Raw genomic sequence first — 26,815 nt, forward strand, 5'->3', positions numbered from 1 at the left:
GCACATGAGAGGCAACCACACACTGATGTTTCTCTCCCTCTCTTTTTCCCCTCCCATCCCTTCTGTCTAAAAATAAATAAATAAAATCTTTAAAAATATATTACATTTCTGCCCATGAATTCATGGTCAACAAGTGATTCTCTGTGTTACAAAAAAATGTGAACTTGAAAGGATAAAATCAAGTAAGCAAAGTGTTCAAGCTACTAAATGCATAGTGGAGAGATTACTCTAACAGGTGAGGTGATCCCTGTGTCATACATTTGTCTATTCCCTCACAGACAGGGAAGACATCTCTGAAAGGACGTACAAGAAGCTGATAGAAGCAACTGCCTATGGGAAAAGGTCGGAGAGGAGCTTGGAAGGGGAAATTATTTGCCACTGGATACGCTTTTGTACTTTTAGAATGTTTTACCATGTCTACAGGTCACCTTTCAAAAACTGAAATCTCCTGTCAAGAGTTATTAAAGTTTAAGTTACATATAACTTTATTACTATGAAAAGAGAAAGAAATGAGAACAGGAGTCTTCACCCTAAATGAGTGAAGGTAGAACAACTTTGAATCACCACATTTAAGGCAAGGCCCCTGACAAGCAAAGAGTGAATATCAAAGAAAAGATCTGAGAACCACCATGAATTGTAAGAATTGTAAGCCTCTGTGACAATCCTTACTTTCAAGTTTGTATAGACCCATTACTCCTTATTGCTTTCATGTGCATACATTTAAATAATGCTATTAATATACTTTAATATTTAGGAATAAGTTTCTAGTGAAATCAGGATTCTTTTTCTAAATGATGTTTCAGAATAAATAAACCCAGCCAAATTATCTGTAAGAACAAGGAAGTAGTATCCATTGGTAGATTTTATGACACCTTTTTTCTGGTAAACACGTACTACTGACATGGCCTTTTTCCCACATATTATTGAAGAAAAGAACAAAACCGAGAAGGAGGCAAGAGTGGAAAGTGGGAGAAGACAGAAAGGGGGTTGGAGAATAACAAGAAGTGAGGAAGGAGACAAAGGAAAAAGAAAATATGATGTATGATCTCTGTAGGACTAAAAATCACAATTCATTCAAAAAACAAAGTGGCCAAGTGCTAGTTACATGCCAGGTACCTAACAACGGAGACATAAATCAGCAATAGCTACTACCCTCAAGGAGCTCACAAATTGTTGTAAACATCAGACACAAATTATGAAAGAGAAATTTATACTACATGCAATAACAGTTATGATTCAGTATGAGGTTTAGACTAGAGTAAGAATAAACACCTGGTGTAGCTTAGGAGCTTAAAAAGGGCAGCCACACTTAATCCACACTAAAAAGTTAAAGTGTTTGTAGGACAGTGAAGGGAAGGACATTTCTAACAGAAGGAAGAGCAAGAGCAAAGGATCAGCAGTATGAAAGAACACACTGTATTCAGGATGTATGTCTATAATTTTATATGACTAGAGTATACGGCACACAGAAGACTAGAAAATAAAAAGGAAAACGGAAGTTAAGGCAGAAGACAGAATAGTGGGAAATTAAGCTTTAAAAATGACTGAGATTTTTTAAACCACAAATGTTTGTATTAAACTGTTTATAACTTAATATATAATATAGTACATAAGTATATTAAATATTTATAATATATAATATATAAATAGTATATCATTAATTGTATAGTCATTGGGGTGATGGTTGGTGGTAGTATTTTGACTTTCAACATCAAATTTCTTTGAATGCAAATATATTAATTAATGGTGTATAAATTAATAGCTCCATTTTCCAATTACCCTTATCTATTAATTACAGCAGGTACAGTAGGCTCTCTATGTGGAAAGTTTGTTGGACCTATTTTGGTTTACATGAAGTCAAAGCAGTACAGCAGTATTTATCATCAAAAATTATATACAATTCACAATTGTAATTAGTTCAGATTACCTCTGCCCCAAAAAGCAAATTACAAATGTTTAATGATACAACTAATACACTGGCACATTAGCTTTCATGAATCAGGCATGCATACATACATACAAAGTAAGTGTGTAAATCTAAGCCTCTAAATCTATACTTAAATATAAGTATAAGTAATACTTATATTTAGTACTATTTTAACAGTTCAAGAATGCGTGAGATTCTGTGTTAAAATTGTGCAGTGCCCTGGCTGGTGTGGCCCAATGGATTGAGTGCTGGTCTGAGGACTGAAGGACTACCAATTCAATTCCCAGTCAGGGCACATGCCTGGGTTGTGGGGCTGGGTTGTTGTTTCCTCAGTTGGGAACCTAGTGCTAGAGGCAGCCAATCAATGTTTCTCTGGCACATACATGTTTCTCTCTCTCTCTTTCACCCTCCTCCTTTCCCCTCTCTCTAAAAAATAAATATATAAAATCTTTTTTAAAAAATTGTGCTACCACCATTTACACCTACTTTATAGAAGTTTTCTAAATGTTACCTAAACAACATAATTGTTGTTAATAATTATTGTTAATGTTAAGCTACATTAATATTTTATTCAAAAAATATTAATAGCACATACACTACAATAAGTTTGCCTTACTAAAATTTTCTAGCCTCTTTGATAGATATACAAGGTCTGTCTAGAAAATGACCAACCATTGTTAATATGTTGAGAATGGTTTGCATGACATCAATGTAACCTGGCAGCCAAGAAGAGTGGACTGGAATGGGCATGTGTGAACAATGACAACTTCATTGTACTGGTCAGTGGGGGTGTGTTCTTTGCAGCCATCACATTCAAAATGACTGAGCAAATAGAGCAACAAATCTGCATCAAATTTCTCATTAAGCTTGAACATCCCTCTGCAAAAACTATTAGGGTGCTTCGGAAGTCTGCAGCTATGGGCAACTGATGATTGGCAGCTTCATCACAACAACACGTCCAACTCATGCATCATGTCTCATGGGGTTTTCAGCAAAACATCAAATCACCCAGGTGACTCAGGTCTCTACAGCCCAGATTTGGTGCCTTATGACTTCTGGCTTTCCCCTGCCCCCTCAAAAAATCAGCTTGAAAGGGAAGCAGTTTTAGACCAATGATGAGATTCAGTAAAATATGACAGGACAACTGATGGTGACTGGGAGAACTGTGTGAGGTCCCAAGGTGCTTACTCTGAAGGTAACTGAGGCATCATTACCCTATGTACAATGTGTCCTTATCTTCTTCAATAAATGTCTCTATTTTTCGTATTACATGGCCGGATACTTTCTGGAGAGAACTTTGTATACATGTTATCACTCTCTTTGTGATAAATTGTGAATCTATATACTACTACCATAGAAAAATCTTAAATCCATCTATTCTTATTTGTGTAAGAGAGTAAAAAGGGGAGAAGACAAAGAATCAGAAGACTTGGACTCTTGACCTAGTTATAAAGCAAACTAAATATCTGATTTATTCATGTCATTTCTGGATCTCATTTTTTATCCATCTGTGAGAGCCATGACTTTTTCCTAAATATATGAAAATTTTTATTTTATACTAAATACCTTTCGCCTAAATTTGTAAATATTTACTAAATTTTGTAAGTTAATACATACTCTTTGAATGAAATTCAAAGAGTATGTAGAAAACCTCAAGTATTATCACATAGAAATAGCTATCATTTACACTAAGTTAATGTAATTCTAGCCATTACAATGCATATGTGAAAACAGATACAAAAGCTTTCATAAAAGTTGGATGATCTTTTCTGTGCTTTTAAAATATAACACACTTACTATAATAGAGGCACAACTTCCGTGAAAATACATAAATTTTTAAGTATCAAATGAATATTTTCTTAAAAATCTAAGGTTAAAAATCATGAAAAACATTAATATATTGGAGGAATTATATCTTTATAAGCCCATTTTTAATTATAGGTGTTATTAACGCATACATGAGAATACTCATACTTCCTCCCAACTCCAAATATTGTTGGCACATTATTTTTTACACTGTCCAAGTTCATAATATATTAGACCCCATAATCATAAATTGCATACATATCTAGTATTTCATATAACATGACATCACTTACCAATTTTGTTACCAATTTGTTTTATCTTTTAATTGGCTAGGCTTCATAAAGTGATATTTTTTCAAGAAGAACTCATGGGTATTTAAGAATGTCTGCCTTTTGAACTTACACTTGAATGATATACAGGATGGGAATTAAATTCTTGAAACACATGTTCTTTCTCTCAAAAGTGAATAGACATCGCTACATTGGTCTGCAGTACTGATGGTTCCTGGGAAGATGTTTACTGACAACCTGATTTCTACCCCTTTGAAATGGCATGCCCTTCTTTTCAGATACCTGGAAAAATATTAAAGTTCTATCATTTTACCTAAATATGTCAATCAATAAAAATCCCTAGAATCTATAATATTATTTTATTTTACAAGGCCAGCATACCCTGATACTAAAGCCAGATAAGGACTCTACAAAAAATACTCTATAGACCAATATCTCTAATGAATATGGATGAAAATTTTTCAACAAAATATAAGCAATTCTAATTTAAGAGCATTAAGAGGTTCATGACCATGACTCAGGATTTATTCCTGAGCTGCAAGGATGGTTCAACATATGCAAATCCACAAATATAATACACCACACATTGATAGAATCAAAGATAAAAATCCCATAATTCTCTCAATAGATGCAGGAAAAGCACTTGACAAAATATAGCGTCCTTTCTGATAAAAACACTCAACCAACTGGGAACATAAGCAGCATATCTCAACATTTTAAAGACCACATATGACAAACTCAAAGCCAACATCATACTCAATGTGAAAGACTGAAAGAAAGCTTTTCCTCCAAGATCAAGAACTAGACAAGGATACTCACTCTCATCACTCCTATTTAATATTACAAGGGAAATACTAGTTAGAGAAATAGAAAAAGAAATACAAGGCATTCAAATAGAAAAGAGACAGTAAAACTGTTCTTGCATATGAATGATTTCCTATATTAAAACATCCTACAGGCTCCACCAAAATATTATCAGAACTTTGCCAACAAATTTAGTAAAGTAGAATAAAAAAATCAACATGCAAAAATCAGTTGTTTCCATAGACTGACAATGAAACATCTAAAAAAGAATGGTTTTTTAAAATTCCACTCACAACAGCATCAAAAACAATAAAATACAGTTCAAACTGCAAATAAAATACAGTTTGAACTACTTATATGCAGATTTAGAAAACTTGCATTGATATGGATGCAGCAGACAGTTCAAAGCCATGTGTTCAAGAGTCAGCTGTATTTTTAACAGTAGTTGGAAATCTACATATGCAAAACGCCAACTGAAGCTATACTCACATTTTCAACTGGATGGGTGGTCCCTGTACCTAACTCCCACATTATTCAACGACAACTATACCTAGGAATAAATTTAACCAAAGAGCTCAAATCTGTACACTAAAAACTACAAGACTTTGATAAAAGAAACTGAAGAAGACCAAATGAAAAGATATCTCATGTTCATGGATCAGAAGAATTAATATTGTTAAAATGTCCATAATACCCAAAGTCATATATAAACTCAATCAATTCCCATTAAAATTCCTATAATAACATTTTTCCCAGAAAAAGAAGAACAGTCCTAAAAGTTGAATGGAACCAAAACAAAAATCCCAAATAGGCAAAGCTACCTGAGAAAAAGTTGGAGGCACCACCCTTAAAGTTGGAGGCAAAATTGGAGGCAAAGTTGGAGGCACCACCCTTACTCATTTCAAACTATACTACAAAGCTATAGTAATCATGCATAAACTAATGGAAAAGAATCAAGAGAACAGAAATAAACCCACTTATATGGTCAACTGATATATGAAAAGGGAGCTAAGCATACTCATCAGGGAAAAAATAGTCTCTTTAATAAGTGCTGTTGGGAAAACTAAATAAGAACTAAAACAAATATTTTTAAAATGTACACAGAACCACAAAAAACCTGAAATAGCAATAGTGATCTTCAGAAAAAACAAAGTGGGAGGAATCACACCTGATATCGAACTGTACTATAAGGCCACAGTAATGCAAACAGCATGGTACTGGCATAAAAACAGACATATAGATCAACAGAACAGAATAGAGGACCCAGAAATAAAACCATGCCTTTACAGTCAATTAATAGTTGGCAAAGGAGGCAAAATCATACAATGAGCTAAAGATAGTCTATTCAATGAACGGTGTTGAAAAACTGAATAGATACATTCAAAAAGATGAAACTAGACCACCTTCTTACACCACAGAAGAATAAACTCAAAATGGATTAAAAACTTAAAGGTGAGGCTCAAAACCATAAAAATCCTAGAAGAAAACATGGGCAGTAAAATCTTGTCGCAATATTTTTTCTGATATGTCTCCTTGGGCAAGGGAAACAAAAAAGGAAAAATAAACAAATGGGACTACATCAAACTAAAAAGGTTTTCTGCACAGCAAAGGAAGCCATCAACAAAAGGAAAAGGCAACCATGGGAGAACATATCTGTCGATGCATCTGATATGGGGTTAATATTCAAAATTCATAAAGAACTTATAAAATTCAACATCAAAAAACCAAACAACCCCATTGAAAATGGGCAAAGGACCTGACTAGATGCTTTTCCAAAGAAAACATCATATGGCCAATACACATGCAAAAAGACGCTCAACATCACTAATCATTAGAGAAATGCAAATTACAACCACAATGAGATATCATCTCACACCTGTCAGAATGGCTATCATCAATAAATCAACAAACAAGTGCTGGTGAGGATATGGAGAAAGGGGAACCCTCATGAACTATTGGTGGGAATGCAGATTGATACAGCCACTGTGGAAAGCAGTACGGAGTTACCTCTAAAAGTTCAAAATACATCTGCCTTGTGACCCAGTAATTCTACTTCAGGAAATTTATCCAAAGATACCTGAAGCACTAATTCCAAAAAATACATGTACCCCAGTGTCCACCGTAGCATTATCTACAACAGCCAAGATACGGAAGCTGCCAAGTGCCCATCAATAGATGAGTGGATAAAAAAAGCTGTGGTACATTTACACAATGGAAGACTACTCAGTGCAAAAAAGAAGGAAATTTTACCCATTGCATCAGCATGGATGGACCTGGACAACATTATGCTAAATGAAATAAACCAATCAGAGAAAAAGAAGTACCATAAGATTTTATTCATAGGTGGAATCCAGTGAACACAATGAACTAACAAGCAAAACAGAAACAGACAGAGAGCAGGCTGACAGCTGTGGGGAGTTGGGAGAGATTGAGGGATTGAGCAAAATAGGGGAAAAAAAGAGAAATAACTCATGTCCATAAGTGTGGACAACAGTGTGGTGATGATTGCTGGGGATAGAAGGGGTGAGGCAGGTGGAGGAGGATACAGTGGGAATAAATGGTGATGGATAAAGACTTGATTTGGGGTGTCATAACACAATGCGGTGTGCAGATGATGGGTTGCAGAACTGTGTGACTGAAACCCGTATAATTTTGTTAACCAGTGTCACCCCAATGAATTTAATAAAAAAGTAAAAAGAGAAGGTTTTACACAAAATATGCAAGAGTACCTCAACTGACAGAGAACATGGGCTCAGTTACCATTACAGAACAGATTCTGTGATCATTTTTACATGTTTTTGTACCTGCTTGCTATTATTTGTGTGTGGCAGAATTTAATTTGAGTCTATACCATACCATACAAAATGTTAGCAAAATTATGGGAGAAGCCTACCTTCCTCACTGATCTCTAATATTTGGAAGCTACCAATAGCTATTAGAAATAATCAAATAATAATAACTGATCAACTGGCTTAGGTTGGTTTGCAACAAACATACATGTGTGTGTGTGTGCGTGTGTGTGTGTGTGTACTATATGGCACTATCAGTTCTGGGAGAGATGTACTCTCGATAATGCTGGGAAGCCTGAGCCATATTTATTATTGAAATACCTTTTGCTTTCTTCTTTAGGATCAGAATAGGGCTTTCATGATGTTATATTTGGCTCAAGAACAAATCGATCCCACAGTATGTACATATTTCCTTAAATGGAAATGTACAAATTGTTTGTGTACATTCTTCTGAGAAGGTGATGTTAGACCTAGGTATAAAAGGATTATGGTATAATAAGAAATGAACATAGGTTTGGCAAGACATTAGCCTGCATAGACAATTGCACAAGGACTCTAAATCATCAAGGGAAGCTACATTTAGATATACTACATCTACTCATGTTCCATGTAGCCACTTCCAATAAGCTTATAGTCAGGGTCTGGCAAAAATAATGCCCCTTTCTTATTATGAAGTCTTTTACTACAAAATCATAAGCATGTAATTCTGTAACATATCACATTCAAGTATACCATATGACATTTTAGATTAAATGTTCAAATTAAAACTATAAATTCTTACACTCATATTATTACCCTACCAACCACACTCAAGCAGGCCTCACTTCTGCTGGACCCCGTAGAACTAATCAAATACACTGAGAACTTAATCTAAAGTTGTAGTCTGTGGTTATGCCCACAGATCCATGATCAACATGAAATGGTGCAAATACTGATCCTAGCAAACTTCTGTGTCAAATGTGCCATTTGTATTTATTTATACAGATTAAAAGGGACTACTAATAATATCAATAAATATTAAACATAGTCCCTATATGCTTTTACAGGTGTATCTATATAATTTAAAGAGATAATGATTAAAGTGGCCATTTCTAATACTGATATATGGAAACCTCTGATCACACTTAATTACCAAAGGTAATTGTAATATGAAACAGAATCTTGTATCATTATCCACAGGCTAGTAAAACATTCTGTCCTGAGTTAATTCTTAAAGGAAGAGAAACTTGAAAAGGTATTAAAAAATGACAGTGTTGGCAGTGTACTGAAAATTAGACACAACTTCATAATTCCTTGGAAGATTCTATATGTTTCTGCCACTGACTTGCAGAAAAATGACTTAAGTCACTTAGCTTCTGTACATATCATGTGGTAAGGGAGATGATATTTTTAAGTGCCACTGAATATAAATGAGAATTACATCACTCATTTAAACTATTAAACTATGCTTTTGAATGTCTTTTTCGTCCTTATTTATTTGCACACATAGCATTCTATACGTATTAAGTACACCTTTCTCTCCAAACCTTATTAGAATCTCTTATGCATTTCTGATGTGAAACATCTCTGCTAAGTAATGGCTTTTGCAAAACAAAAGGGCTAAATTAAACTAAAATGTATTTTATTTGAACCAGCAATAACAAGAAAATCACAATGTGCTATTCTATACTATACTTTCTTCTAGCATTGTAATTCAAAGGCTAACTCTTAATATGTGGAAATGTTTTTATATTTATTCCCTTTCAGATAGCTTTGTCTAGAATACTGACCTATCAAAATGAACAACCACTTTGTTTCATGATTTTATCTAAATGAATTATACATGTCCATATGACAGTCTTAAAAATAATTCATAGTGATATAAAAGTTTGCCTAAAGGAAACATGAGAAATAGCTCAGGCAAGCTTTTTTTTCCCTAAGCAGTTACCAGATTATGTGCCACCTATAAATCAAGTGACAGTGAAATAAATGAGCCACTAAGGTCATATTTCCTGCAATTACAGTAGTACCCACCTTCCCCATGGGGCATATGTTCCAACACCCCAGTGGATGCCTGAAACTGCAGATAGTACCAAACCCTATATATATTGTTTTTTCTATTCACACATACCTATGATAAAGTATAATTTATAAATTAGACACAGCAAGAGATTAAAAAATAAGTACTAAAGTACAAAAATTTATAACGATATAGTGGAATAAAAGTCATGTGAATGTGGTCTCTCTCTCTCTGACCACCAATCCGGTAACTGAAGTGGCTAATGGGCAGGTAGTATTTGCAGCCTGCATACACGGGACAAAATTCACTTCCCAGAATGGACAAAGCAGGACAGTACAAGATTTCATAACATTACTCAAAATCACACACAGTTTAAACCTTATGAATTGTTTATTTCTGGAATTTTCCATTTAATATTTTTTGGCCATGGGTGACTACATATAACAAACTGCGGAAAATGAAATCACAGATGAAGAGGGACTGCTGGATTTATCTTCAATTATTACAGTAAGAAGTGCCTGAAGCCATTATTAGAACAGTAATACTACGATAAAAGAATAAAAGATAAAATGTAAAAAATGTTTAATCAACCTCCTAAACTCAAATCTGTATTCACAAATTATAAAATATTTAATGGAAATTCACTTTGTCAATATGGCATTTATATGTGGAAGAAAATAAAAGTTTACCCATATATAAAAGCTTAAATTTTTTCAATTAGTTATTTAAGATTTTAAGTATTATATAGCAGTGTTCAATGTGTGTTTGCGTATATGAGGGGAGACCCAAAAAACAGAATTTATTAGTAAAAAGTTGTATATTTATTTTTACATGTTTAAAACTTCAGTCACCTTCAAAGCACTCTCCATTTGATCCAATACACCTATCAAGATGTTTTTCCCACTGCTCAAAACAGTCTTTGAAATCATCAATTTTGATGTCTTCTTGCTTCTGCCATTTTTTGTTTCACCTCTTCCACATCAGCAAAACATTTCCCTTTGAGGACTTTTTTCATCCAAGGAAACCAAAAAAAAAGTCACTCAAGGCAATCTGGTAGATAGTAAGGGTGGGCCACAGGGATCCTGCCGTTTTAGGTAAAAAACTGCTGAACACTTAGCGTGGTATAAGCAGGTGTGCTCACAAATTACCCATCATGAAAAGGGCAAATGCACTGAAATAGTCTTCAAAAAAGGTTGATTTATAAGAGCTGAAAGCAGCCTCTCACAACAACGCCAACTGGTCCACTGATGCAGGTGGGTTCCTAGAACACTCACCTACCAGGGGAATCCTGTACTGCAAGGGTCCCACCCTGCAGAAGATAATTCCGGGGTTTTTTTGGTGGGTCCCCCCTTCATGTATATATCTCTGGGTATGAACAAGAAAGTTGAGGTGACAATAAATGATGATGAAAATAGCAAAACATTCTCAGTGCTCTCTCCTCCTACAAATATTCTGTTCCCATAAAAGTTACTAATGACAATAGTGTGAAAAAATATGTGATCTTATGCTTTTGTGCAACATTACCCATTGCTATAGTCATAAAACAGGTGTAGTTTATTTTTACAAAAACAAATTCATCGAACAATAAAAGTTTCTGCTGTGTTAGATTGCTGCTTGGCTCTCCAAGTAAAAGTGTGTTAATCCTATTCCCACATTTCCTCTTCTCCATGACAACTGTGGGTCATCAAAAGAATGGAGTAATTTTTTCTTCATATAACACATTTTCTAGCAATCACTTCTATGTGGATAACCCCCAAAGAGATCTTTCTCTCTCATCCTGACTTTTCCCCTGAGTTAGACTCACTTTCCAACTTTCTACCGCATAGGTTCAACAAACACATCAAGCTCAATCTATCTGAATTTCATCTTGATATCTTTCTCTCAATAGATTCACTAAATCAGGCAATGAAGCAGAGATTAAAGCCATAGTTAAAAACTGCCAATTCAACTAATTTCCTCCTTTCCTTCACCACTCAACTAGGGGTACAATGGGAGAGAAAGGTAAAACCTGAAGAATTTGGTCTTTAAAAGGGCAAGAACAAGAATAGCTCCAAGGATCCTGCTATAGGAACTAATGAAAATTTCTTTATGGCAACAACATCAGTATAATTGAACTTCAACCATTTTCAATCCAGGTAGAGTACTTTTAGTTCCAAGTATAATACAGTATATTGGCAAACCCTATTCTTGTTATAATAATAATAATAATAATAATAATAATAATATGAAAAATAACTTCTAAACATAACAGTTTTTAAAAGCCATCAGAGAAGTGTCTTAGTACATAATTAAAATAATTAAAATTTCACAGGATAATAGTCTATAATAAGTGATGTTCTTGCTTGAGGAGCACCTGCTGATTCTGTACAGCACAGGCTTAGATCCCACAGAGCACTGGTGTGAAAATCTGGAAACTGCAGGAGCAATAAACACATACCCAGTTTTCTCCCTGATATACCTGCTGAGTTCTGGGGCTCCAAAGGAGGCTAGAGAGCAGTTGTTAAAGACATACTGAAATTCCTCATAGCCTTGTGATACTACAACATTAAGTCTTGCTGAGGCTGACCTTAAACTCACTGCTAATCATTTCTTCAGTATTTGCTAAACTTAGATACTAAATGGGGCAGAATAACAGAGAGCAAAGCTTACAAATTCTTAAGAGCAGACTGAATTTCTCATAGTATTTCAAGCCTTAAAAGAAATCAGTCTAGTTCTCAAATTAAAATCATGGAAGAATTATGGCTGAGTAACAAACAGGGTAGAGGTGGGCTAAGTTTTACTAAAACCACAATGCAGCCATGACCCAGCTCAATCACTGATTGCATTGGGAAAAAATAGTAAGCCCAATGATAATATAACCTGTTGGGAGCCGCTCTGCCTGGTTGCAGGAGTTGTAACTGCCCCCCATGGCTAAGGCTGAGTGAGCAACCTTTGGACTGCAAGCCACTAAGGAGACAAAGCTTATCTCCGGCAGTGATGCTGTTTCTGCTTCATCCATCTCTGCCCCCAACACTTGGTCAGTTAGTCAGAGACGGGCAAGACCCCTTAGAGGAGGGGCAACCTAAGCCAGACACAATCACCTGGGAGGCCCTCAAGGAAGGACTCAGGGGGCTGCAACAAAGAGGGAGTGATGGACCCTCGCCCCGCCCCCGAATATTCTGACATAATCTGAGTCCCCATTTCCGTCTGGGAGAAGCGCTTTCTGGCTCTAATTCACTTAAGCCTAAAAACCTATGACTGGGAAGGCGGTGCATTCCCTTGCCAGCTAGGTTCCAGGGTGATCAGGCATAAGAAAGAATTCACAAAGTCCTGTGAAGCCTGCTTTGCTAAGAGTGCTTTCATTCATATGCTAAGGGTCTGAGCAGGAACTGAATATGTCTCCCAAAGTTTTTACAACCCCCTTACCTGACAGACACTGACTCAGACTAAGCCCTCAGATTTCTTTGAAATGTTATCTATTGTTTGATCCTTGCCACCTGACATTGATTGATGAACTTTACCTGTATTCCTGTGTATTAAGAACCTAACCTAATAAAAGCTGTTGAGGAAGGGGCTCTTGGTCTTTCTCCTCTGAGAGACTGACCACCTCTTCTCCCCAAGCAGATCATGTCATGGTAGTTTCACTTTCGTCCGTAATGGATGGGGGACTTGCGAGCAAAGTTGCCCCCACAATAACCCAGTGGGAAGTCTCCACAGTACAAAGAGACTAAAAATTTAACCAATAATCAAAAGAAGAATCAAGTTGACCAAAACATGATCCAGATATCATCTATATATTAGCACATTATGTAGTATATTAGAAAAACAATGTATTTAAATAAATTACAAGAAACATAAACAAGATAGATAAAAAAGGAAAATTTACAAAGAAATTCTGAAATTATAAAAATAATCTATTAAAAATACAGAATCAAAATATATGAAAATTATTAACTGAGTGTGTTCAACATTACAATGAATGCAACAGAAGATAGGTTAAATAATTTGAAAGCCAGTCTAAAAGAAAATATACACAATGAAGTACAATGAGAAATTTAGAAAGACATAAAAAGGCACGAGATACACCATAAGGAAGCCTGCTGATGTATATAATTGAAGTTCCTACAAATGAAAAGATAAAGCATTGTCCAGAAGCAGTAGCTTAGAAGATAATGGCTGAGGATTTTCTAGAACATATAAAAGACATCAAAAATCCCAGAATTGAAAAGCTCAGTTAATTTTTAAGCTGGAGAACAATAAAGCCATATCTAGGCACATCATGGTCAACCGTACAACATAAAGGACAAAAATTAAAATGCCAAAGTAGCCAAAGTGGGGCAGGAAGAAACACTGCAATTAAAATTGCTGACATCTCAGTAAAAACTATGAAAGCTAAAAAAACAAAGAAATGACATTTCAAGTACTGTAAAATACTACAGTAGTCTCCCCCCTGTCCACAGGGGGTATATTCCAAGAGCCCCAGTGAATGCCCAAAACCATGGATAGTAGCTAACCTTATATGGACTATATTTTATATATATCTACATATCTATGATAAGCTTAATTTATAAATTAAGCACAGTAAGAGATTAGCAACAATAATAAAATAGAACAATTATAATAATATACTGCAATTAGTTATATGAATGTGGTCTTTCCCTGTCTCTCAAAATATCTACTGTACTGTAGTTACCCTTCTTTTTCTTGTGATAATATGAGATGATTAAATGCCTACATAATAAGATGAGCTGAGTAAGACATTATTAAGTAAAATAAGGGTTACTTGAACACAAGCACTGCAATATGCGACAGTTTATCTGATAACTGACATGACTACTAAGTGACTAAGTAGTACATACAGCATGGACACCCTGGACAGAGGCATGATTCAGATCCAGGACTGGGGTACAGAACAGGATGGTGCAGATTTCACCACACAACTCAGAAGAGCACATAATCTAAAACATGAATTGCTTATTTGTGGAATTTCCTATTTATTATTTGCAGACCACAGTTGCCTATGGGTAACTTAAACTGTGAGAAAAGCTAAATGGCAGATAAAGGAGGACCACTGTGCTGTGAAACTAAATTCTACACTAGCAAATATCTCTCAAAAATGAATGCTAAAAAATAGTTTTCATAAAAAAAGTAACTAAGATAGTTTATTGCCATCAAATTTATACTATAAAGAATTTTAAAGGATATTTTGCAGGCTGAAGGAAAAGGATTAAATGGAAGAATTAAACTGCAGGAAGTAATAAAGAACATTAGAAAGAATAAATATGTGGCCAATTATAAACAAATTAAATCAAAATTATAATAACATAATGTGCAGGTTCTAACAAACAGTGGGTTAAAATATATGATAATAAAAAGACCAAAAGTAGATTGGGAGGATTAAAAGTTTGAGGATAAAATTCTTACATTAATCTAGAAATGATAAAAATATTAATTCATGACAAACTATAATAAAAAAGGCTATTTTAAAATATCTAAGGCAGCCATTAAAAGAATAAATTAAGCCCTGACTGGTGTGGCTTAGTTGGTTGGGCACTGACCTGCAAAGCGAAAGATTGCAGGTTCCATTCCTGGTCAGGGCACAGGCCTGGGTTGCACATTCACTCCCCCATTGGGGCACTTACAAGAGGCAATCAATCGATGTTTCTTTCTCACATCGATATTTTTCCCCTCTCTTTCTCCTTCCCTTCCTCTCTCTCTAAAAATAAATTTTAAAACTCTTCATTAAAATATATAACTAGAAGTCTATAAGTGGAAAACAGAATAACAGTAAGAAATTTTCATCAATTCAAAAGAAGGCAACAAAGAAAAAATAAGGATTAAAAAAAACAATGGTCCCTTCCAGCTCCAGCCCTGAACTTAGCAGCTGTGGCAACGTTGATGCCCAAGAAAAACATGATTGCCATTTATGAACTCCTTTATAAACAGAGAGTGGTGGTGGGCAAGAAGGATATACACATACCTAAACACCCCAAGAGGGCAGATAAGAAATTGCCTAATTTTCACAACATGAAAGCCATACAGTCTCTCAAATCATGAGGCTATATGCAAAAACGGTTTGCCTAGAGATATTTCTACTGGTATCTCACCAACAAGGACACCCAGTATCTCCATGATTGAGCCACTTAGTGCTGCAGCCAGCCTGAGACAGGCAGGCCAAAGCCCAAAGGTCTGGAGGACAAGAGACTTGCAAGACTCATTAGTGAAATTCTAACAAAGATTTAATATAGAATGAATACCAATTTTACAAAAACACTTCTGGAGGATAGAACTGGACTGTATAACCTTGATTATAAGAAAGGAATTATAAGAAAAATTACATTAAACATGTCTTATTAACATAGAAAAAATACAAAATAAAACGCTGGTGAATTTAATCCAGCAATATATTAAAAAGTTAATACAAACTCCTTGAAGAAAGCATCTAATTGTCAGGCTGAGAAGGCTAAATATTTTTACTAAAAATCTCACTACAATATTCTAACCTACGGAAAAATAAGATATTCATGATAGCATAAGGAATAATGGATGCTGAGTTGCAAAAATAAAACCATATTTAACGGAAGGCTATACTTGTAGACAGATGGCAAGTCCACTATGCATTCCAATCCATCCACTTGCTCAGAAATAGTAGGTGCACTCTACATAAGAGATGAGCAGTTGCAGAGAATAGAGAGGTGAGCAAATTCTCCAATCAACCAACAAAAACAAAGGCATCCCCATTTTCTAGTGCAAGCTTCTCAAACAGAGGAAGGTATAGCCTGCGAAACGGCACATCAGTTATCTTTCTACCCATGACAGTGTTCCATACTTCTATCGTCTGGGACAATTTTCCACCAGAAGATTCATGCTTTAGCTCTATCATATTTGGAAAGATTACGTAACTCAGAAAAACATAAGTTAATTATATATTCTTTGCAGTTTTTAAATTTACAGTTTATAGCTGACATCTAAATTCCAGAGGAAATTTTTTCTGCCTTTTTGCACCAAACAAAAAACAAAAGAAGTAGAAAAAACATACTAATAGGTTACAAAGTCACATTTGCATTTTTTAAGTTGTATTATCAAAATTAATGGGCCTAGAATAACAAGGATTTAAGTTAAGAGGAAAGGTGTCAATTAAGTACTCTTTAGATTTTACAAATTCTGTCCAGTTCTGACATCTGTCTAGTTGAAGGTTCATAGCTCCAGGGGTTTCTGAACAAGTTCCAATAATTTTCCAGGTGTTCTCTGCTAACTTTCAACTCTGACTAAGAGGCAAAGTGGCAGGTTCAAATCCCAAAAAGCAAAGATTCTGTAAACCAATAGCAATTTCACATTACTAAAGGTTAAAATGAAACAAATATGAAGCATGGAAGTGGCAGGCCAAAAAATGATGATTTCTAAGTTTTTAAAAGGAAGCTTACTGCATGAATACCTAATGTGATGGCAAATAATGAGAAAGAAAGTGATATCTGGGGAAAGCCAAATAAAAAAGCATGTAGGAAACATGAGTAAGCAAGCCCATATATGTTGGTACAAAAACCAACAGTCAATCATTAATTTAATCTAGGTCAGTGTCACTTCATGCCTAGAATAATACTGTCTCCCAGTTAATTTCACTCCAGTTAGATACATGCATCAAATCCATTTGAAAATCTGTATCTTCCTAAGCATTTTCACTGTGTCGTCGTTCCTCGGCTGTAAATCCTATGGCTCCCTATTATCTATCAAGCAAGTCTAAACTAAACTCTGGTTGTTGAGGACCTCCAAGATTTGACCTAATCTAATATATTCAATAGTACTTCTGGAGATGAGTATGTTGGGTTAATTATGGCTACAAATTCTCTGGAGTTTCTCCCTCCATTTCCTGAATACAGAGTTCCCTTTGGCTTGCACAAACTAAGAGAATATGGCCAAAGTGATACTTACTGTGTGACTTCTGATGCCTGGTCTCATGAGGACTTGTTGTTCCTGCTCTCACCGTTAGAACGCTAGTAGGTAAGAAACATGGGCTATCCTGCTGGAGAAGCCACATGGATGGGGACTGGCTGATGGCCCCCACTAATCACCAAACCTGTGAGTAAGGCCATCTGAATTTCCTTCTAACAGATGTCACATTTTTTAATAGGACTAGAAGTAGCAATAATAATAATTCTCCAGATTCCAGATCCAGTTATTTTATTTAAGAATAAATTTTTGTTTCTTTATTTTAATGTTATAGTTTAAACAAACTCAGCCTCTCAATGATAATGTTTTTGTTATAGTCCACATGATAAAAAATTTAATATACACTAATTTAAACTATATAAGGTTAGCATTTAATATATCAAAATTGTCAAAATGCTGAAGATAATTATAAATGAAATATAAGTACATAAATTAAATGGCATAGTTTTTCTACAGTAAAATACATATGCAAAATAATATTTGCCACTATTGAGAAATTCTCTGTTAGGTATATAGATATCTTTAGTCTAAAAAGTACCTTACTAAGACATTTAAATTTTTGCAAAAATAGTTTATAGAAATCATTAAGTATTTTTTAAAGCTGAATGAAAGAAACCCTGCATCTAAAAACAAAGTACAATATTTCATCACTCTTCCTTCAGTTTTTTAGAACCTACCGGAGAGATTCAGCCATTCGCCTCAAATCTTCATTTTGCTGTTTTAAGCGTTCAAGCTTTGCCAGGATCTTGGACAGTTCTCGGCTAGAGTGATCAGGGTGGTCATTATCTCGTACCAAATGACCACCTATATAAAATAGCAAGGTCCCCCAGGCAAAAAGAATGAGCATAATCCAACGCCAGGAACCAGTCCATGGCCGCATTTTCAGATTTTCAACTCACTCCCCTGGCTTTCTGGACTTCAAAGAATTGCAAACATCGTAATTCTGTTTCCTATTAGTGCAAAGGTAGTAGTGTCCTACTGTTTCAACACATGATGATTCAAATTAGTGTCTCTGGTAGTCCTCTGGTGAATCTTTCAGAGATTCTCTTGGTGGTGTAAGTAGGAACCTTTATTGTCCTGTGCTTCATGGACTCAATATGCTGTAGAAAGAAAAAATACATATTTAAATCATTTAGGATATATAAAAATACCACATACTGAGATTCTTGGAGTTAAAGGAAACACATTGGTGTTGACTCGTCTACAGAGTGGCAACTAACTTAAGTGCCTATAATAAGGAAAAACCAAAAGCTTTTAAGTCTGCATATTAAATCAACCATGTTTAATTAGCTCTAAGACTGAAAATCCTCTAAAAGCACCATTATCATCTTTCTTACTTATATCATTGTAAAACAGGTCATAAACGAAGATTAAACGATTGTATCTTTGAATAATCAATCAAAACCAAACAAAATGTATTCAAGCATATATTCTGAACTAATCTTTCCATTATCTCAAAAAGAAACATTTTCTCTTTATGAGTGAATTCATTCTTACAAGAATGAATTTCAACTCCATCAACTCCATTCAACTCCATCCCCTCTATCTCACTGCTCAACTACCATTATACCACTTTGCAGGTGACAGGCAATCTAGAACCTGCAACACTGCTCTCAAGCAAGACTGTTATCCTGTCCTTACAATCTTTTATGAAACTTGGCATTGACTTGGCCTTCTTATGGATAAAAATCCTTTCAGGTAAGTGATTCCATAATGAGTTTTTATAAATATGGAGTATTTGTTCTGGCAAGTAATTTTATTCCACAATCAGTTTTATCTACAGTTTCCAAAAATTCCTCTGTTGCTTTCATATCAGCACTCACAGACTAACCATTCACTTTCACATGATGAAAACATTACAATTCTTGGATTGTATAAAGAACCCAGAACTAGCAGTGAACTTAACGTTGTAATCAGGTGCAGGCTTTCATTTCAACATTGGAAAATGTTTGGTTTGGTCATAACTGTCATGTGCCAGAGGAGTATGTTTCTGTGTCTGGTCTTCAACCTAGGTCATTGGAAATTTTTCCATGTCTGATCTAAGCCCTTTAGGATAAATTCTAAAAACAACGTACATATTAGCCAAGCAAGTTATCACTGCCATTAAACAGCTGGCAACCACTCCAAACATTACAAGCAATGGTTCATATGGATTAGGCTAGATTATTCCTTCCTCAAATTTATTTTAAAATACCAACAACCGCAAGAGAAGTTTAGTATCAGTTAAATGCTAGTTACTGTGCATCTTAAACTACAAATGCTTTCTCAAGACTGGTTACGGGTTTCATTTGTCACTTCTCCATGATTAGGCTTAGAATTCCCTTTGGAAATAACACAAAGAGAAAATCTGCAAGCAAAGATATATTATTAACACAACTTGATAATTCCAGGGCTACATAAGAAAAGTATTATCTCCAGGCACATAGTTCCTTGTAAAAGAAAAATAGTTTCTATATACAAGACTAAATATGATGGAGACTTTAATACTAATTAGTTATTAGATGAGATAGAAAAGTCTGAGAAGAGGCTTGGAAAATTAGGAGCACCAAGCTGCTATTTTTCTACTTTTGAACCTCAAACCTCAATGGTTTGTAAATGACTAAGTATTTAAAGAAAAAAAATCTCTTTAAATGAGATCCTAGAAACATTCTACTTCTTTCCCATTTATTCTTACACTATTTTCCTCATTGTTGCTGGATCACACTACTTAAAACACACAATGAAAATAATTACCCTCACAGAGAACTGTGTGAAAACTAAGTAAAAAAGCAATAATTCAAATAAAAATTCAGTGTTTTGTGTGTTAATAACTATTCTAAGTCTTGAGAACACTCTGTACTGACCACTCACTGCTCACTGTCTCTGACTCAAACTCCTTCCTAAAACCTGCTCCTCCAACCACAGATACCCTCATCTACGCACTAAACATAAGAATAATTAAAGTCTATTCGATGTCTCAGGTAAAATCCAGTTATGTGAGATCTATTTTTCATGTTATACAAGAAAAAATGCACATTCAGAGCTTTGTGGTTAAAAATAAATTTAAAAAGTGAATCCACTCTGATGGTCTAAGGGATGAACTTAATTAAGTCAACAAAAGACTTAATAATGTTTGTGACAGCATATCTTATACTATAAAATGCTATTATTACCATATGCTGAAAATATACCCTAGTTAATTTCAACCTACAGTAATAAGATATTAAAAAGTTTTTAATCTTTCCCTTTATAGTAAAATGTAACTTAGGAAAATAACTGTGATAAAAGAAAGTAAAGAGGTTTCAAAACAAGAATCATTTAAATAATAAAATGATGTGCTGTAACATTGTACCTAAAATTACAACAAAAGCTATCATAAATATTCAAAGCCAAGAAAAGTATAATATAAATTGAATGGAAACAAAAGTTTACAGAAGCACAAATTTTTGCCATATAAAGTAATTTGGGATTTCATAAACCACCATCAAAAAGCCAATGTACCAAATTTTACATTTTACAGCACCATTGCTATTACATGAGTTATAAAAGGAAGACATTATTGTAGGAGCAAAATTAATTAATTTTCTTAATATCATTTTAAATGTTTCTGAAGAGAATGTTTCCCCAAATTTTATTGTTCTTAGCAGTGTTAAAAAATGGAATTAACAAAAACAAGCCAAGCTAAAAATGAAGTTGTTTTCCATATAAGTTTTCTTAGCATGATTTAAAAGAGCAGTTACAAAATTTTTTCCCTATCTATAATAAATGTCTGCTTTCTTGAATGTCTAATGTTTGAGCCACGCCTACAAAAATGTAAACTTCAAAATTTTTGTTTAGTTCACTGATGTATGCCAAGTACTCAGAGCAGTGTTTGGCACTTAGTAGATACTAACAAATATTCTTAAATAAATGAGTAAGTAAATTAATGAGTGAAGGATATGATCTACGACATAAACTAGCATGACAAATGACATAGAATCTGCACATATCAGCTTCAACTACATTTTATATCCCACTTAAGAAAGCAAATCTGGATGTAGAAAGTCAGACAGTGCTATTTTATAGGAAAAAAATAAAATCATATTTTTATAGTTCAAAAATAAAATCATTCATAAACTTTAGGATTTACTATTGTCAATATAAATCTTGCAAGTGATTAAAATAGTTAAAATAAACTGGCCTATAAGGCTTAAGATCAACAGACTTATGGTTACCTTTTAACCATGAGAAAATAATTTTTCTTTGCCTTCTTTTCCTCATCTAGAAGATTCACTTCGCAAAATAATGGTAAGACTGAAAAAAGTAGGTACAGACTTTGATATAAAAGCCACTCAATTTATTTGTGGAAGAATTTATTAGTGAAAATATTTCAAATTTAGTGTTGAAATATTTCAACATCATCTACATGAACTAATTTCTGACTATACTTTATAAAATGAAATATTACTCAGCAGTAGAAAGGGACAAACTACTAATATACATAAAAACATGAATGAATCTCAAAAATATGCCTGGCAAAAGATGCCAGGAATGAAAAAATATATACTTATGTGAGGTTCTAGAACAGAGAAACAATACAGTAACTAAAATCAGAACAGTGTTTACCAGGGAGCAAGCACATAACTAATAAAAAGGGAAATGACAATTACATGAAGATACAGATTTGAGTAAAATCATAACTGCATACTTAATATGGCTACATTTCATTGGTATAAATTATGTTTCAATAAAGTTGAAACAATTTTTTTAAAGTTTAAGCTATATTTTGTGAATGTAATTAAAAATATCAATAATTTGAAGGTTGATAATTTATTAAATGGCTAAATTATGTGCCTTTGTTTTGCATTTGAATAAGACACTTTTTCAGCCAATTCATTATTGTATATTCTTACTTCTAATGAAAAAAATTTCAAAAATTATAGCTGTAATCAACTTCAATACAAATGTTAATGTGAGAATTATATTTTCTACACGTTTCATAGACAGTAAGAATCAACTCAAATAACAAGTAATGTAAATAATAAACACTGCTAAATGTTCTTAGCAGCCAGACTAATCTTTTCTCAAAGGAAAGAAAATGATCATAAATATTCAAAATAATGATTCACTGAATTATAATAAATATCTACTATAGAGAGCTACCATCTTTATAAGAACTTATTTCCTCAACAACTGGAAAATGTAAAATGGAAATTATCACAGAGTCCTTCTTGAGGTAACTCAGTGTAATAGAATACACTAAAAAATTCAATAGAAAAACATAACCATTTATTCAGCAAATTTAATAAATGACTACTATATTATAGCAGATGTTACATAGACTGTTATATCCTAAAGTCATCAGGTTGATAAAGGAAAATATAAATAAAACTTTTAGAGAAAAGCTAAAAATCAATTGTAAACTACAAATACTTAAAAGAGCCACATAATTCAATCCTAGATTAACCCACACCCAATACTATATCTTTAAATATTTTCTCATTTGATCTCAATCCATTTTCAAAGTACGTGTTATTACAAAATTTACTTAAAATTTTTCTTACTATCTGGCCTCCACATATGAAAAACAGTAGTTTATAAAATTATGTTTATTAACTTAAAAAAGTAGAAAAATAAGTAAAAATAGTATCAGAAATTAAACTGGCCTTTTAATACTAGTTGAAATCAACTTTTATTTATGTAGAAGTGCTTGGTGAAACCAACTAAACTGAAGTGCAGAAGAGGGGTAAAAAATGTCATATAGCCCCTACTTAGATTATAAAATTTAATATTCTCTCATTACTTAGAGAGTCATCTATCATACTTTCACATTGCTTATCAGTAAGGTCACAATATATACACATATGAATGAATTTAAAATGCCAGTCATCCTGAATACATGAGCAGAAAATATTTTTATTATTCACTGAAACCAGTTGATATCTTAGAAATTAATCATCCTCTTTATAAAATACAAATACATAATCACATTTATGAGGTTTCAGGAGTATCTTATGCACATTAGCTCAAAATAATATACCAGGTTATGTTTACTAATGCAATTTATTTATACTATTCAAATGGGTTCAAAAATCTGACCTTGGCATCTTTATGTTCAGCTCTGCAATATTGTCCCAAATGGTTACACCAATAATTCAAATGAAATACTTTACTATTTTATCTGGTTATCAAGTATATACATAAGATGTATTTGATTGGCAGCATGACATAGTAGAAAGAGCAACTGTTTTAAATCAATCATTAGCTATATGGGCAGTTTTCCTAACTATAAAATGGAAATAAGAGTATATCTTCATCACATAAAATAATATATGTAAAAGTGATTTGTACTGCAGTTTAAAAATATCAGTTACTATTATCTTTTCCTTGTTCACTAGAAACTAACTATACTAGCATCCTGCCAGTTCCCAGAATATATCAAGTTATTACCTATCTGAACTACAATTGCTTTGGTTCATTCTTAAAATTCAGATCTCTACTTCATAGTCATCTCTTTTAAGAGACAGTCCTTGACAACTTGCATCAATTACAACATGTCAGGATACAAGACAAAAAACACTCAAAATAGTTTTAGATATAAGAAAAATTTAATTTATCAATGGAGAAAAATGTAGTTAATTCAATAGCTTCATGAAATAGTCAAAAATCTCTTTTCATCTTTCTATTCTATGCACTCGGTATGTCAGTTTTTGTACTCAGGCTAGCTCTCTTCATGGTAGCAAACTAGATGCCTCAGTTTCAGCCACTTGTAATTATGGGTAAAAAGAACTATTGATAATCTCTTCTGGTATGTTTCATTTTAAGGGAGAGGAAATGTGCACATTTTATTAGCCAAGATTTAGTCACCTGTCCCTTGCAAAATCAATCACTGACAGGGGAGTAGAATTTTTATTAGGGCTTAGACTAATCAGAATTTATCCCTAAGGGTAAATTCCAGAAAAAAATTGACCCTGAAAGCAAGAATGAAAAAATGACTACAAGACTCTAGAAGAATGCTACAAGATCTTTTTTTAAAAACCTCACCCCCCATCCTCCACATTCCCCTTTATTCCTTGTCACAATACTTACTGACTTTTTTATTTCTTATATTAAAAGACATGTACCAGTAGAGCAGGGTCTTAGAATACAAGCCCTTTATTAATACTGGTCAGATGTGAGTGATATTCATATTTGACCAGTATTAGTATGTACACATATTTATTTAATGTCTGTAGTCAAAGTCCAAGGTGAAATAAAAATAACATGAATAATTAGAACTAAAATTCAAAATCATCTTCACGTGTATATTAATTTATTTTTATACACAAAAAAGTGTCAAAAGTAGGTGCTCAAAAAATATGCAAATATAATTTCAAATCAAAGACTTGCATTCAAACCAACTTCTGATAAGTTGCTTAGTCCTTAAAGAAGCATTTCATTTCATAGTTAATAAAAGGAATGGATAAAAAACTTAAATGTAAGTTGTGATACCATAAAAGTTTTAGTGGAAAACATAGAGAGTAAAATTTCAGATATCCCATGTAGCAATATTTTTTCCAATATACCTCCTAGGGCAAGGAAAAAATAAAAGAAAAAATAAACAAGTCAGACTATGTCAAATTAAAAAGCTTCTGCATAGCTTGAAAACCACCATCAAAATGAAAGGGAATTGACCATATGGGAGAACATATTTGCCAATGATATATCAGACAAGGGTGTAATCTCCAAAATGTGTAAAGCACTCATATGACTCAACACCAGAAAGACAAACAATCCAATTAAAACATGGGCAACTTCTGATCAAGATGGTGATGTAAGCAGACATGGCTCACCTCTTCATACAACCACATAAAAATTACAACTAAAATATTGAACAACCATTAGTCAGAATCATCAGAAATCAAGTTGAATAGAAGTCTGACAACTGCCAAATGAAAAACAACACATCCATCCAGACTGGTAGGAGGGGCACAGACATGGAACAGGCTGGTCCCACACCCATGTGTGATGGATAAAAATTTGAGAAGGATATCTCGAGAGCAAGGTGTGTCAGCCCCACACCAAGCCACCCAGCCCAGGGTTCCAGTGCCAGGAAGAAAAGCCCCTATTACTTCTGACTACAAAAACCAGTGGGGATTGAGTCAGTGGAAGAAACTGCTGGAACTCCAAGTAGTTCTTCTTTAAGAACCCACACGTGGACTCACCTACTCACATTCACTCCCTCAGAACTCCAGCATCAGTGGCATGCTGGGAGAAACTGAAGTGCCTGGCATTGAGGTGCACAGTAATCATTGTCCCTTTTCTAAATGCTCCCCCTACAGAGCCACAAAGCCACAGATGCAGCGGGCTGGTGCCACACGTGAGACTCCATCAACCTGGCTAATACTGTCTGACCTGCCTGGGAGATCCCCAAAGACTCCACCTCACCCAAGCTGCTTTTCCATATGAATGGCTGGTCTTGGCTCATATTGCACAACTTCCTAAATCCTCTCAAACAAGAAACAGCTGGCCTCAGTGAGCCCCAGGCCATGCACTAGCAGCAGCCAGCCTACATTCTCAGTTTGGCTTCCCCTAGGACTCTCCATGCCCAGCTCAAGTATCAGCCATCTCACATTGCTTTATAGCTCAGGCAGGGTGGCGCCAGGCAGACCACAGATGAGGGCTGTCCTTGGCCTGTACCACTCAGGAAACCCTATGGCCAGGATACCCAGTGGACAGGTACAGACCACGTCAGACTGTGCCTGCATGGCTGATCCTCCGGGGAGGGCAGAGGTTGGTAGTCTGTGGTCACAGACAGTCCTTGCAGATGACTGGCCTGGATAAACCCTTCATTTGTCCTGCCAAGAGCAATCAAGGCTCAATCAACTACAAGAGGAGGGTGTACTCAGGCCACACAGAGGATGAAATATGACCCAAATGAAGAGAACAGATCAACACTCCAAGAAAAGAGCTAAACAAAATGGAGATAAGCAATCTATCAGATACAAAGTTCAAAAACACTGGTTATAAGGATGCTCAAAGAACTTAGTGAGGACATCAACAGCATAAAAAAGATCCAGTCAGAAATGAGGAATCCACTAATTAAAATAAAGAACAATTACAGGAAATAAAAGTAGAATGAATGAAGCCAAGAATCAAATCAATGATGTGGAACATAAGAAAACAAAAAACGATGATGTAGAACAAGAAGAAATAAGAATCCAAAAAAAATGAGGGTAGAATAAGCAGTCTGTGGGACAACCTCAAGAGGTCCAACATTTGAATCATAGGGGTGCCAGAAAGAGAAGAGGCAGAAAGATTTTGAAATCCATCTAAA

General features: G+C 34.4%; 1 protein-coding gene across 5 annotated transcripts in view; it reads right to left on the minus strand.

The window, feature by feature from the left end:
* The window catches only part of FUT8 (fucosyltransferase 8), a 231,573-nt gene that overhangs the window by 81,917 nt on the left and 122,841 nt on the right, over positions 1-26,815 (minus strand). For all 5 annotated transcript variants that reach the window (XM_037031173.1, XM_037031172.1, XM_037031170.1 and 2 more), the window contains one exon: positions 18,219-18,641. In XM_037031173.1, the coding sequence (XP_036887068.1) occupies positions 18,219-18,421 (203 nt within the window). In that variant the 5' untranslated portion in view covers positions 18,422-18,641. The remainder of the gene's footprint in view (positions 1-18,218; positions 18,642-26,815) is intronic.

The sequence above is a fragment of the Sturnira hondurensis genome, unplaced genomic scaffold (assembly GCF_014824575.4).
Source record: "Sturnira hondurensis isolate 20B ecotype Veracruz unplaced genomic scaffold, ASM1482457v3 Scaffold0021143, whole genome shotgun sequence".
Classification (NCBI taxonomy): Eukaryota; Metazoa; Chordata; class Mammalia; order Chiroptera; family Phyllostomidae; genus Sturnira; species Sturnira hondurensis.